The 16,216-nt window shown below is 37.1% G+C and overlaps 1 protein-coding gene across 1 annotated transcript; it reads left to right on the top strand.

The window, feature by feature from the left end:
* The first annotated feature begins 345 nt into the window (after positions 1-345).
* Positions 346-9,998, top strand: LOC125652222 (transmembrane protein 53-A-like). Its single transcript, XM_048881248.2, has 2 exons — positions 346-484; positions 8,491-9,998. Exon 2 carries the CDS (start codon positions 8,497-8,499, stop codon positions 9,301-9,303), a length of 807 nt encoding a protein of 268 aa, XP_048737205.2. The 5' UTR covers positions 346-484; positions 8,491-8,496; the 3' UTR covers positions 9,304-9,998.
* The last annotated feature ends 6,218 nt before the right edge of the window (positions 9,999-16,216 follow it).

Below are 16,216 nucleotides of genomic sequence, written 5' to 3'. Positions count from 1 at the left end.
CTAATTGATACTCAGGTGACCGATAAGGCCTGTGAGTCTTTTGTTTTTCTGGATGGGGGGGGGGGGGGTGGAGGTATAGGACAGCCCCTCCCTCGCGTGACCACACCAATGATCAATACCACATTCTAATTATAATAGGTTGATCACATCAAAAGTTCTCCATGCAAATGATTAATTAAGAAACTCTTCTGACACGGGCCTGTATATGTTTATTTTACATGCATTGTAATGCGGTTAATATATTCATCATATCAATTATTTATTTTGATCTGTGTTGCACAATCGTCTGGAGTAAATGAATACTCGGCCAAATCTCTGTGGAATTCCATCGGGCTCGGCTTTATAAAATTCTTTTCTCATGAAGTGAAAGTAGGCCTACAGTGGGCGTCGCGCGTTTTGTCAACATTGGACAGGTCAAATACTAGGCCTACAATTCTACATAAGCAGTGTGGATGATTCCTGACCTTTGATAGTAGATATAAATGTAAGTTACTTCAAAATTAGATTACATTATTGTAATCTAACAACGGGGATCATTATTAATTTATTATTCTTTATTCAAGTAACAACATTATTTAACAGCTGTTTAACGTATACTAGCATATAAAATGTTTGTCACAATAATATGTATCAGAGCTGATATCATATTAAATTTATTATAGGTAGTATTATATTTTATCACAATATTATATCACAGATCGCAGATGGTATGAAAAATGATATCACACGATATCATATCGTACATTGATATAATTGTTTATTTCAAGTAATATGTAAGACAATAAAAATTATGATGAACTGCTGTATATATAGATATTCTGTAAATAATCATTTTATCATAGATTTAAAATATTAGCCAATCAGATGGCTTATTTCCAATGGGGGTTCTTTATGGTACACTCGTATCAACACTTCGCGAAAGTTACGTCCCTTGTCCGCCATCTCCCGGATAAAAATCGTATTTCCCTACGTTGGCCTTTGTAATTTTCCTATCTGTAGCTTTGACATCTGTTATTTTTCCATCAATTGCAGTCAACTACAATATGCCCCAGATTGGGGCAACCCATTAACTTGTATGAAAACTTGGTAATTGGCTAAAATTCAAAGTAATAACATCTTACATTTGGTAAGGTAAAGAAGGAAAACTTGGTTTTTCACCGATTGACCTTTGGCTGACCCCGCAAAGGGACGTAACTCGCGGCGAAGTGTTGATAGGTGTGGAATAGAATATGATTTATTTCCAAATTAGGGCCCTCTCGGGCATACAGCATACATGATTGTTAACATTTCAATGTGCAATGTTTATTTAAAAAAAAAAAAATGATGATAAAAAGAAAAGAACAAAACAAGAGCAAAATATGCACTATTAGTATGAGCAATGTTCATACATGAGACATTTTGAACATGATAATACTTATTTGTATTACATGGAAGTACCACCGTGTATCTTAATGCAAAACAGTCAGAAATACACACAGGAAAAATAAAATATATATATACATGTACATAACAACTCTACATGTAATAATAGTAAAGGTAGTAAAGTACATATGATTAACTCCACTATAATGCAAAAGATACCACGGGACGGTGCATTGGTACTAGATCAACATGTCATGTTTATAATGAGTGCATATGTGCAATATGGTTCACACATAATATACAGTAATACTAGTAGTATGAGCTTAGACAATGTACATAACACGAGACATTACTTGATGTAATATATGTAAGTACCACCGTGTATCCTAATGCAAAACAGTCAGAAACGCACACAGGTAAATATCCATTATTCTTTATTTTAGAATATATTCATGTATCAACTTGTCAGAAAATCTATGTTGGATAAGATAATCAAATTGCCTGAATAACTCCAATCATAATGAATATCTAGACATAGATCTGCAAAATGTATTATAGTGTTTACCGTTTTAGTAAACAGTGACAAGTCCATGAAATCTTACTTTAATGCTTTACAGAGCAATGGTACAAATATATAAGTTAACAATAAGAAGTTAGTAATATTTTCAAGGTGCTGCATGCATGATATACCCTATCAAAGTTTTGACCAAGTACAGCATTAAATGTGAAAAACTTATTGAATGTGTTAAAAGTACTTTTACAAAATGATGTGTCAACTCTTAATGTTACAATTTAGCACTATCACAAAAGTCAACACCTACCTCTTTTTTCTGTCTTGTTCAGGGTTCCTGCAAGTATCAGACCTTGAATAAAAAATTACTGTATTTCCAAATACAAATATTGAATACAAAGTTGTTTATCTTAGAGACATCTATAGATATATATATCTATAGATATATATTTTTGTATTCACCTGAGGATGGATGTTAAAATCCAGAAAGCGCTAGTGATTTAAATATATTTTGGAACTGCATATTTTCCTGCTTTTTTATTGAATTATTTTGACTGTGTGATATCAACTCTTTCTATTTGGATTATATATATTATATATATATATATATATATATATATATATATATATATATATATATATATATAATATTTCTCTAATATTTTGAGGGATCGTTCTATATACATGTAGTTCACACTTTGGCGATAAAACACTTAAGGGCTAGGAACGGCTCATATAGTGTTTATGTGAAAGACATTTAAATAACCACTTCTCCTTTACCAGAATTGTAGATTTCATGATCCCAAGGCATTTCATAGCAGGGTACATGGGACCAAAATTATTTTAGTTGATTATTCTGAACATTATTTGATTCATAAAGACTTCTTTAATTTTGGTGATACTGTATAAAAACTAAATGCACATTTAGGAAAAATCAGAGGGGATGTACCAAAATTGTGAATTTTGCAACGGGTGAACCCCAGAGTTCTGACTTTATGGTGGGTTCAAAATAGTAATATAGTGTTAATATGATATACATTGTATATTTATATCAGACCCTGGACATTTTCAAAAGTGGAGTGTGACCCAGGTTTGTACCTTTTCTGCTCAAGAAGGGGGGGGGGGGGTGAAGGCCAAAACATATTACCCCTTTTCTTTAAAAAAAAAAAATAACCAAAGGGGGATTTAACCCCCCCCCTCCCTTCCACATCCTCCACTATATATCTTGTAAAGTATTTCATCAGTATGGGTACTTTGGGAGCATTTGCTGTGTTTAGAACATATTGCTCAAGAGATTATTGAATAAACATTGTTTTGAAGTTTGCACTTTTAATGACTTTGTAGGTAATTTATATATATATATATATATATATATATATATATATAAGCATACATAAAAGTTGCATTAATTTAATAGTGCAAAATGAGGTCCCTCATGTTCAAGATGTTAATATACCTGCAACTTCATTGAGGATTATGATCAGGTTGTCTTTTGTGTACTCTTAATATAATATTTGTGAGAAAAAAAAATTCATTCCCTATAGACCTACAGTGTACGTTAATTTTGACTTGATGTTAGCAGAAACAGAACAGTTTATATTTTAGGCCTTTTTCACTCTATTATTAAGTCTATTCAAGTCTGTGTGTGACTGTGAGCGCAGTTACGCAAGGCGAGTCAAATTAAGTTTTTGCAGTAAATACGCTGTATGAGGAATGCTCTAGTGAATATTCAGAATAAAACTGCACAGACAAAATAAAACTGCACCGACAGAATAATCAGTAAAAATGATCCAAAACATTTTCTCTTAAAATCTTTTGGCAACATTCCTTTATTCAATTCAAAAGTAAACAAAAAATATTTCTAGTAAGATGTAAGTGTACAGATGTTTGAATGAGTGGTATAAAAAGTGATTTTCTTCCTACTTTTTTGAGTGACAAACTTTAAAGAAACCTTGCCAGAGATATTTCAGATCACACACCACATCAGTCAGAGTTTCCCTATCAGGCTCACCAGTTAACCTTTTTTGTCATATTGATATTAATCATTATATCAATGTATTTTTCAAAGTTTTCGCTAAGTTTTGCAGACATTAATATTCCTGAATACAAGTGACAGTGTACTAAATGTAACACAGTCAAGCCTTAGTTGAGCTAGGAAAGATAACTTGAAGGAATATTTATGAAATTTCTGTACAGAGTTAGAAATTCCCCATTTTGATGAATTTTGCAGTTTACCACAATTATACTTCATATTATTCCATAAAGCTGCATTAACTGTCACTTTGTCACCAAAGATTGAATTCGATGAAAATTGCTCTATAATATTATATATATCAGTGATAACACTCTTATTTTTGAAATTATTTCAAACACTTTTTACCCTCAAAGCAGCACCTGAGTATGCAGTTTTGGTGATTATATAATTATTAATTTATTGTTTTGCAAGACAATAATTCTGCTATATATATTTCTTACACTAAAAGTGGTTATCTAACATAGTTTTTAATTAGGTTTCTCTTGTTTGTGTTCAAAATAAATGTTTTTATTAGTCATTAATATATATTCCTATGCCACTGAGAGATTTTGAGGGGAAAATTTTTAAAAGAGAGACAAATATTTTCCGTGAAATGACTTTTACAGAGATTGTGAGTGACATTTTTATGTGTCTTAATTACCTACATGATCCATGTATCTTCTTAGCTCTATCCTCAAGGTTCAATTCCAGGGCAGGGGTAGATGAAAGTGAGCTCATTATTGTTATAGCCAGAAATTGTATTAGATGATTAGGAGGGAAAAGACAGGAGAAGATTTTAAAATATCCTATGGTGGCATATATAGACATACAATGATTCTATATTACAATAAAGTTACCGGTATTATATTGGTGGGTTTCTTTTCATAGTACCTATGTATTGATATCATTGAATATCAATCTGTTAGATTCTCATAAGAAACACAATCAGAGGAAGAATACTTTCCTGTACAACTCACTAAGTGTTTTATGTACAACTGACCTTTGTTTATTAATATCATTCTTAATTAGGCAGGGGAAATTGAAATTTCGTCTGACTGATTGGACATGTTTTATAATAGTTGATCCCCAATACAAAATCATTTAGTAGTAAGTTTATAACAGAGAATTATAGTGTCGGTTAGCTTTATGTAGAAATAATCCTGTTTTTAATTGATTTGATTCTTTTCCATTTGTAAGAAATTTAAACATGAAATACACCTAAGTAAAGCAAGCATCATGTTTAAATCATTGGTACGACCTTCCTTAGAATATGTCTGCTCAGTTTGAGACCTCTACTTTGATGAGAACATAAATATAATGAAGATGGTTCCGCAAAAAGGAGCTATGTACATCACTGGTAAATCACAGCAGCTCTAGTGTTAGTGAAATGATTACCACGGTAACACCTCTAGTGTTAGTGAAATTACCACGGTAACAGCTCAAGTGTTAGTGAAATAATTACCACGGTAACACTTCTGGTATTAGTGAAATAATTACCATGGTAACAGCTCTGGTGTTAGTGAAATAATTACCACAGTAACACCTCTTGTGTTAGTGAAATATTTACCACAATAACAGCTCTAGTGTTAGTGAAATAATTACCACGGTAACACCTCTAATGTTAGTGAAATAATTACCACGGTAACAGCTTTAGTGTTAGTGAAATAATTACCATGGCAACAGCTCTGGTGTTAGTGAAATAAGTACCACGGTAACAGCTCTAATGTTAATGAAATAATTACCACGGTAACACCTCTAGTGTTAATGAAATAATTACCACGATAGTTATGTCACTGGTAAATCACAGTAACAGCTCTAGTGTTCGTGAAATGATTCACCGCGCTAGTTATATCGCCGACAAAGAAGGTGTTGCACGTCTCATCTTAATTTCCCTAAAGGTGTTGCATGAAAGATCGAAAAATTTAAGTTATTCAAATATATGATAAAACCAATTGGAATGTATGTCTTGATTCAATAATTTTTGAAAATAAGTTTAAACGACGTGTATTGACAAAATTAGCCAAAATATTTCAAGTTTAAATCAAGCGATTTATATGATTTTTAGCGTTAAAATGGTGGGGTATTCCCGAATTTCAGAAAAACTGCCTCCGTGAAACAAAATAAATTTAGCATGAGCATGTTCTTCGAGTTTTCCTCTAAAACAAAAACTGTCACTCTGAATTTTTGTTTCATGAGTGCATTTTTTGTTGTTGTAAATTTAAAAAAATCGAAACGACTTCACTGGTATTATTTTCAACTTCACCTGTACGTTAATTTTCCTTGGTAATGTATGATCTACTGCGTGGTTCAGTGGATAAGGTCGTCAGCTATCATGTGTAAAGATGTTTTCTATTTTTAAAACGACTGGGTTCGACTCCCTCGCAAACATATTTTTTTTTTCATATTCCTTTTCCATCTAGATTTTTTTTCTTAATTGAAACACGCTTCTAGTTTTTATAAATGTTTCATGTCAAATCTCTGTTTATTACCATGTTCCGAGTTTGAAATAAGCTTCCAACCTGGACACTGTTTAGTTTGTGAATAGGACTCTCAACAAACACGCCGAATACAACATGCAATACCCGTGTTTTGATGGTCAAGGCTGCTAACGAGAACTTGTATGTTTTTTTCTGAATGAAAGTTGTTGACAAAGGCTCGGTGCCTTTTACAAAAAACCGTTGTGAACTTTGCAAAGCTTTGGAAGAAAAACGGTTTAAGGCCAAACGAGGTAAACAACCGTTAAACAGTTTGAGTTTATATGTATTCCAGTAGCAAATTGCTATGTTGAATCAATTTTACAGGTGCATGTACTTTTAATTTTATTAATGCGTATTAAACTTCTCATATATTGTTTTGTGGCCAGTCATGTACAGTTGCCAATTGTTGGTTGTAGAAAATAAAACATACGAGTATAAGAGCTTTTGGACTGTAGTAGTATAGAATATTAAATATTTGATACACTCGTAACATGTAATCGTATACATTGTATCCGGTACCCAGGAAAAAAGAAGAGAATTTAATTTTCACGATTTCAAAAATTTTCTTCAGACTACATGTAAAACTTATACGGTACCAATTTTGATGCACCAGATGCGCATTTATAATGTATTGACACATAAAATGTATTGGACTTGTTCCTAGTCCTGGGGAATCCTTCAGGTATTTAAATAAGTATAGATATGAATGAAGGTCAGTTCTACTATCACGAATGTTGGCACGGAGCTTCGATTAGGGAAAATTCCCGCTTCTGTGCAACACCCTCTTTCAGAAACACCTCTAGTGTCATTGGCATGTTTAACTACTTTCATTGAAGAAAGTCTCCCGTGGGGATCCGGGTCAGAATAGGTCCTCAGTACCCCTTGCTTATCGTAAAAGGCGATTAAATGGGGCGGTCCTTCGAATGAGACCACAGAAACCGAGGTCCCGTGTCACAGCAAGTGTGGCACGATAAAGACCCTTCCCTGCTCAAAGGCCGTTAGCGCCGAGCATAGGCTTAAATTTTACAGTTCTTCACCGGCAATGGTGACGTCTTCATGTGAATGAAAAATTCTCGAGAGGGACGTTAAACAATATGCAATCAATCTATCATTGGAGAAAGCTGGTACACAGACGAACAGTCTCTAGACGCACTGAGCTATATACACTGTAGTACATGCAAGTCAAAAGTGAAAAAGTGGCCATACATATAACCGACAGACATGCATGCACCCTCCCTCTCAGACTCGCGCGCAACATACACTCTTCCGAATTCCACCAATGTAGAATATTAAGAAATCTCTGTGTTTTTTATTTCTCATATTTTTGAGATTGTTTGTTGTTCTTCGTAATTGTTCTTCTGCTACCTCTTAAACGTATTACTATTATGTTTATTTATATATACAGTGTATATTATGCTCTCCTCTGGTATATAAGAAAGTTGCATTATTCCATGTATATGAACCTCTGACGATTTTTCTTGCATGTATTATATTTCCTGTACCTCATGTACCGTTTAACATGGTTTGAGCGAATAAATTGAATTGAATTGAAGAACCAAAATTAAGCAAAATCCGTTTTCCCGCGAATTATAAAAACTGAACTCGTCTCCCTTTGCATGACAATGTGATGAGGATTTTTCAATCAACACCCTTACACTCGGTACATGTACATACATTAATTGGGGTTGGGGTCAGATTACCAGATATGCATTATATGTACAAGTTAGTCGTGCAGATGTATTTAAGAAATAAATTCCGTTTTTGAACATCCATGAAGGTATGAACTGCGATGCGTTAGCGCTGCATGAAAAGTAGGCCGGGGTGAAGCGTTGTAGTACATATCCGCGTGTATTTTAGGAATGAAATTTATATTTTCTGTGCCGGAATTCCCAAAACTTTAAAGTAAACGTATTACATGTATATTGATTCATACGAGCATTATTTACAGTGCACTGTATTTATGAGGAAATGGCTTATACATGTAGTTACAATTTGTAAATATGTCAAGGGCAAAAACATTTGGAAATTTGATAATCGATATGTAGTGTATGAAGTCAATCAATTTGATGATTTTCATGTTTTCTGTTGCTGTTATATGACTGACAGAGTTGTTCCTCTTTGTACAGGTCTCGATGGTTATCGGGGAAGATTCAGAATTCCGTATTATCAGACAGCCAGATGTCTCTTCATCAAAAAGCGCCAAACTTGTGCTGTTTTTCGGTTGGCTGAACGCTAGTCCACGCGCTGTCCAGCGCTATGTGGATCTGTATCACAACGCAGGTTATGATTTCATGTACATTCCAGGTCATGTGACACACTTTGTGTGGCCCGCGAACTCCGTGAAGCTAGCCAGGAGGTTATTGGATCATGTCGATACACTTGCTGAATGCAATGCCTTCTTGGTTCATGCCATATCTATCGGTGCATACAACTACACCAGCTGCCTGATGCTTCTCCAGGACAGCCAGGACCGGTACCGGTCCTTTAGGGGCCGGATACAGGGAGTTATATTTGATAGTCTGACCATCGGATCCACAGAGAGGATGAAGACTGGGGTGAAGCACGGACTATCTCAAAACCCGGTGCTCCAATTCCTTATCCCTCGTCTTCTCAGTCTATACTTCTGTTTGACATATAGGCACACTCTCAAATTTTTTGAAACTGGTGTAAAAGTATTTTCCGAATTCCCGTTGAGAATACCTACACTATTCGTATACAGTCGGAATGATCCTATGTGTGATGCAGAAAATGTGGACGTTATCATTAGAAAATGGCGAGAAGATTTCAAAATCACTCATGTTTCTTTTGTATGCTGGACCAAATCTAAACACGCTATGCATATAAAAGAACATAACAATGAATATCTAGAGGCTTTTAGTGACTTTATGAAATGTGTTGAGGATGAGATTAAAACCTCACCGTGTAAATCTAAACTGTAATGCATCTCTTTTAAATGCGAGGCGTGTTTTACTGCATGTACAGTGCATATGGATAATTATGATGTACATTACATTATTTTTTCAAAGCTACATGTATGTACAGTACGGCCATCGCGGATCCCGTATTAGACCGCGGTATGTTAATCCTTCCCGCGCTAATCCTCCGCGGGATTTCATCGCGGGGCAGATTTACACCGCCACGGTGTGAAGTACCGTTATTTTCCTAACAGGGACAAACTAACTACGATAGCTATTTTATTCGTCGGCAGAAAATGAGTACGGCTTGCTTATGGCCAGCTATTTCGCATTACATACCGGTATATTAAATAAATCATTTTAGAAAAAAGAAAAAGAAAATCAGGGACCTACTAAAACCAGATGTACTTAGGATTTAGCATATTTAATACACCTCCGATTTTTTTATTCTAAAAAAAAACCCAATACAAAACATTTTATTTATGCTACATTTAATGATAAGGATTAGGAGCTGTGTCCTAATATTTTTTACAGTGAAAAAATAATACAAATAGATCTACAAATGACCGTATACGAGTGCAAGATTAATATGTTCTGCCTGTTTTAATGGCGTTTGTGTAGACTTCGAGAATTGGTTCAAAAATTTATTAATAACAAAATATTATTTTGTATGTTTTATGAATAAAAAAAATGTAAATTTTATATTATGCTAAAAGAAAGATTTTTGTTTTCTCATTTCAGTCGAACATCGTTTATATGTACACCTGTTAGGTCCCTGCTGACCGTGTTCTTAAAACAACACACGGGGGAGAAGACCCTGTGTGTATATGTTCAACGCGTCGAATACAGGATGTCAAAATTGTAATGTCTCTACTCCAGGACATGGGATCTACTTATCAGCTTACAATTACCTATACGCAACAAATTTTACCAGTAATTAAACTAGGGTGTTTGTTTTTAATTCCTTCGTCATGTGCTGGTTTCCTCGCTTACAACTTCCTAATTCCTTTTTATTACGGTACATATGAATGTCAGTATCATCAAAATTACTCTCTAATTGCATGTTAAATCAAAATTTAATATACGCTGTAGAGTAAGGCCACACATATACGACAGGGGTGGTGTATACCCCAAAACTGCGTTTTACTTGTTATCTACTTTTTGGTATTATATTATATCCCTTAAAATATGCATTGCGATCTTTTTCCTCTCTCTCTCTCTTATATTCAAAGCCCCAAAAATTTAATTAAAATTTGAGAATTTGGATCCAACTTAATTAGATTGATGCTTTATTTGTATTGATTACCAAGCGGTGTTTGTGTGGCTAGTCTAATGTCGTCTTAGCAGATTCACGGGTAGAGCGTGCGCTGATCGAGGTCTGGGGCGTTGAAGCAGACAGGAAGTGTTATGTAACAGATATACACATACCCGAGACGTTCTCAACACAATGAAACCTATTAAGTTAGGACGTCTTCATAATGTCTAGAAGAGATTACACGCATGTTGATGTAAAGGCAAATATGTACTGTGTTTATATAGCTATAGGGACACCTATCTAATACTCTCTTTCGAATTGGGAAAGAAATGGTTTTGAGAGAATATTAATTAGAACATATCCTCACACCACTTGTCCCCTCTAATCTAACATTTTGTATCTACATCTTTCTTATGCTGCGGGTCACGTTTATGGAGACGTAATTTGGGCAGATTTTTGTCAAATCGTTAAAAATTGTCCTCACTTTACACGTTTTATCTCCCCCTCTCAAATAATGATGCTAGGCTTTCCTTTTCCTACTTTAATATTTGCGTGATACATGTTTTTTATATTTGTACAAATACATGTATAGACTTATATTCCTGAAAAATAATTTATGAAACAACCACTCTGTGATTGATACTAACAGGGATAATCAGTTTTCGTGAAGTTACTTTTGCTGTTTCACGGGTAAAGCATGCGCCGATCGATGTCTGAGGCGTTGAAGCAGACAGGGCGTGTTATGTAACAGATATACACATACCCATGACCGTTTCTTCACAGTCCAGTCAGCTATGTTAAATAATACTCTCTCTCTCTCTCTCTCTCTCTCTCTCTCTCAAATTTTATAAAGATTAGAATTTGCTGATGCAAGGTTTTCTTTCCCCTACTTTGATATAAATTTATGTTATCCATGTTTTGTTTTGTTTTTAAATATTTGTACAATACATTGTATAGAATTAAATTCCTGAAAAACAATTTATGAAACCACAAATATGTGATTGATACTGACAGGGATAATCAGTTTTCTTGAAGTTACCTTTGCCGGTTTACGGATAAAGCGTATATATATGCACTTGTATATGGTCATCTTCCGACATTGGTATATGGTAATCTACCCTTATATTGAATGTATGGTTCAATAAAGGTAACATGAGAAGTTTTTGTAAAATGTGTTTTTACAAGCGGTACATGCACATGTATATGGCAATTGATTTATTTGTAGTATTGCTGAACAAACGATCTGTTTTGAGTTGATGATCAGTATTTATTTTTACGTTAACGGGAGATAACTCGCGTTTGTTGATGGCATTAATCATCTACAGGTAAGACCGCGGCGAGGACAGCGGGACCGCGGGGGGAGCGCGGGATATGCAGGGTTACATGAGATATACCGCGGTAGCTCTATCCCGCGGGGGGAGCGCGGAAAATACGGGATCCGCGTTGGCCGTACTGTATGCAGTGATCTTTGGAGATCATCTTAGGGGGAAAAATTCATATGTCTGTCATATGTTTTATATCAAGCTACATAAGTTATACACTTTATGCAAATTATTCAATTTATCTCCATCCGATTAAAAAGTAATTAACCTAATTTCTTATTTGATTATGTATCCTCCCGAGTTGGATAGGAAACGCCCGATTTTGAAATATTCATGATCATTTGACGTTGCACGCGGATGACAACGTGAAAGCATGGACAGCCTGCATGCTGTTGGCGGGACACATTCAGAGATAGAAGACAGTCTGACGGAAACAGGGTTGAGAAATGGTGGAGGAGTTAAATTTTCATGTTTAACATGAAATCACCATTTAGTACAACTACACAATGTAAATCTCTCGTGGTGTTTCTAATATTTTCTCTCGCACTCGCACACACCCACCATAAACGCCATGCCTTCATAAATATGCATTAAAAATTATTGTTTTCTCTTTGCATTGAGTAGACCAGTACTCCGTATATAATTTGTCGAAATTGACATATCGTATTATTTTTCATAGTTTATCATACTGACAAAATTTCGATCTAGTTTTTAACATCAATAAAAAATATGCTAGAGTTCCTCATTGACATTACCTTCGTGGTATTTGGTGATAGGTCTTCCAACAGTCTGTTGGGAATTCACATGGGCACGAATTGTGCTCCTTTGTTAGCTGACCTGTTTTTATATTCTTATGGAGCATAATTTATTCAAAAACTTCTACGTGAAAGGAAAAAAATCCTCTTGTAGCCTTCAATTCTACATTTAGATATATCGACGACGTATTGTCTATTAACAATAATAATTTTCATTCGTATGTCGAATCGATATATACATGTACCTGAGAACTCGTAATAGAGGACACCACAGAGTCACCCACTTCTGCTTCATACTTAGATATTTTATTGGAAATAGATATTAACGGCAAATTAACAACTCAACTTTATGACGAATGGGATGATTTCAGCTTCTCCATCGTTAATTTCCCATGTTTACATATATGTAGCAATATTCCATTATCACCTGCATATGGTGTTTATATCTCTCAACTAATTCGATACGCAGGAGCTTGTTCTGCGTATGGTCAGTTTTTAAATCGAGGCAGGCTACTGACAAGCAAGTTGATGGTGCAGGGGTTTCAACAGTCTCGTTTAAAGTTAGCATTTCGCAAATTCTCTGGTCGTTATAACGATCTAGTTTACTATTAGAACCTATCATTGGGTTAAATGCTGTCTGACGTGTTTCATACCGATTGTTAGGCCGTTCTTGGCACCCTGATCTATGGCTCACGGCGGGTGTGACCGGTCGACAGGGGATGCTTACTCCTCCTAGGCACCTGATCCCACCTCTGGTGTGTCCAGGGGTCCGTGTTTGCCCAACTATCTATTTTGTATTGCCTGTAGGAGTTATGAGATTGATCACTGTTCGTTATCTTCACCTTGCATACATGAGATATTTACTCCTCCTAGGCACCTGATCCCATCTCTGGTATGTCCAGGGGTCCATGTTTGCTCAACTCTCTATTTTGTATTACTTGTAGGAGTTATGAGATTAGTAGTATAACGCGGCTCGATAGGGGGTTCAACTGAGTGCAGTTTTGAGAGCGGGCTGATAGGAGGTTCAACTGAGTGCAGTTTTGAGTGCGGACCGATATGGGGTTCAACTGAGTGCAGTTTTGAGTGTAGTTTGGAGTGCGGGGTTTTATAGGCGGGTCAGCGGGGGTCAAGCTGGGCAGGTGGCCACACTGGCGCGGTCAAGCTGGGGCGATGCGAACCGATAGGGGGTTCAACTGAGTGCAGTTTTGAGTGCGGGCCGATAGGGGGTTCAACTGAGTGCGGGTCGATAGGGGGTTCAACGGAGTGCAGTTTGGAGTGGAGTTTTGGAGTGTGGGTTTTCATAGGTGGGTCAGCGGGGGTCAAGCAAGTGGCCTGCCGGTCACCTGGCGCGGTCAAGGTGGGTTGGCGCGGTCAAGTTGGACAGGTGGCCAGCAGAAGTTGGGCAGGTGGCCAGAGCTGGCGCGGTCCAGCAGGCGAGGTGGGGCGATAGCGTGTGAACGTTTTGATATTCCTTGTGTATTCCTTTTTGTTATGTAACGGGAAAGGAGAAAATGCAACGGACCAGACCGGGATTCGAACCCGGGCCCCCTGAATCTCTAGTCAGGTGCTCTACCAACTGAGCTATCTGGCCACCGGCGATCTAACCCGGCTGACCGCTACATTCCTCCCTCCTTAAATTGTCTTCGCCCTCGAAGACACAACCCAAGTTCTTATTTGCCCCTGGGAGGACTTTCACCTCCAAGTCCAGGGGTGGTCAACGGCACCAAATCTGTAATGGGAAGGGAGAAAATGCAACGGACCAGACCGGGATTCGAACCCGGGCCCCCTGAATCTCTAGTCAGGTGCTCTACCAACTGAGCTATCTGGCCACCGGCGATCTAACCCGGCTGACCGCTACAGTTAAAATTTCAAATAAAAGAATTGAATTAAAGAAGAACAATGGTTGAAAGTTTACACATTTATTCAATGAACAATTAAACACATTTATCAAATCAACAATTTATAAAGTCCCTAGAAACACAGCACTTTCGTTTTGACTTCTCGGAAAGCGGCTATTTCTGAAAATCGCTTTGACTTTTTTTGTAAACAATGGACTCAGCTATTCGGTAGTTCTATACACAGGGGCTAAGCCTGTTTTGGGCCCGAACTCTATGATACCATAAATATATATACTATATTTATGGTATCACAGAGTTCGGGCCCAAAACGGGCTTAGCCCCTGTGGTTCTATATAACATGCAAAGAGTTAAATGCATAATTATGTTCACTACATTGTGTGGTTTGAGTCAGATCTTTCTGCATTAGGCCTTTGTATTGAATCTTATGTGATTGATTTTTTATTGTTGAACTGGAGAATGTTTCACTCATAAGGAGACGTCATTACTGCCCGTGAAGGACTGCAAATTTTAGGCCTATGCTCGACGCTTACGGCCTTTGAGCAGGGAGGGATCTTTATCGTGCCACACCTGCTGTGACACGGAAATTTTAGGCCTATGCTCGGCGCTTACGGCCTTTGAGCAGGGAGGGATCTTTATCGTGCCACACCTGCTGTGACACGGGACCTAGGTTTTTGCGATCTCATCCGAAAGACCACCCCATTTAGTCGCCTCTGACGACAAGCAAGGGGAAGTGAGGACCTATTCTAACCCGGATCCCATATATGTTTAAGCTATATATTTAAATATAATTCATTTTACTCTAAAAGTATTTTGGACCTAAACTCTATTATGGAAAACAACTATCTGTGCACTTCAGTACGTCACGACGTACATCTTACAATACATGTCTATATGTGGTATGCGCTGATCACAGGTGGTGGTATGTGGTACATAATTGGTGGTATATGGTGTTAATGAAAATTTGGGTGTTAGTATGTGGTGTTAACGAAAATGTGAGTGGAAGTATGGTGAAACATGCAAACTAATAACGCTAAATCAATCTCTTTAATTAATATTATGGAAAGAAATGCAAAACTAAGGACATATATAGGTAATAGTGTGAGTAGTGTTAAAGAAACCCTTAGTCATGGGAACTGGTGTGCCGATAGTGGCGAGTAGGTGTTATGTAGCGTATAGGTGGTAGTCTGTGGTGTACAAGTGGTGGTATGGGGATGTATAAGTGGTGATATGTGGTGTTAATAAAATGTGGGTGGTAGTATGGTGGTGACACATGCAAACTAATAACGGTAGATCAATCTCTTTCATTGATATTCATATTGCTTGACCGCGCCAGGTGGCCTCCCGGCCGCCTGCTTGACCCCCTCTGACCCGCCTATAAAACCCCGCACTCCAAACTACACTCAAAACTGCACTCAGTTGAACCCCCTATCGGACCGCATTCTGTTGAACCCCCTATCGGTCCGCATCGCGCCACACCCGCTTGACCGCGCCAGGTGGCCTCCCGGCCACCTGCTTGACCCCCGCTGACCCGCCTATAAAACCCCGCACTCCAAACTACACTCAAAACTGCACTCAGTTGAACCCCCTATCGGCCCGCACTCAAAACTGCACTCAGTTGAACCCCCTATCGGCCCGCACTCAAAACTGTACTCAGTTAAACCCCCTATCGAGCCGCGTTATACTACTGAGATTGATCACTGTTCGTTATCGTCACCTTATACAGTGCATTTCTTGAAAAATTCACAC

This window comes from Ostrea edulis, chromosome 5 (genome assembly GCF_947568905.1).
Source record: "Ostrea edulis chromosome 5, xbOstEdul1.1, whole genome shotgun sequence".
Classification (NCBI taxonomy): domain Eukaryota; kingdom Metazoa; phylum Mollusca; class Bivalvia; order Ostreida; family Ostreidae; genus Ostrea; species Ostrea edulis.
Note: the sequence above shows the minus strand (reverse complement) of the source record. Positions and strands in the feature narration are given on the sequence as shown.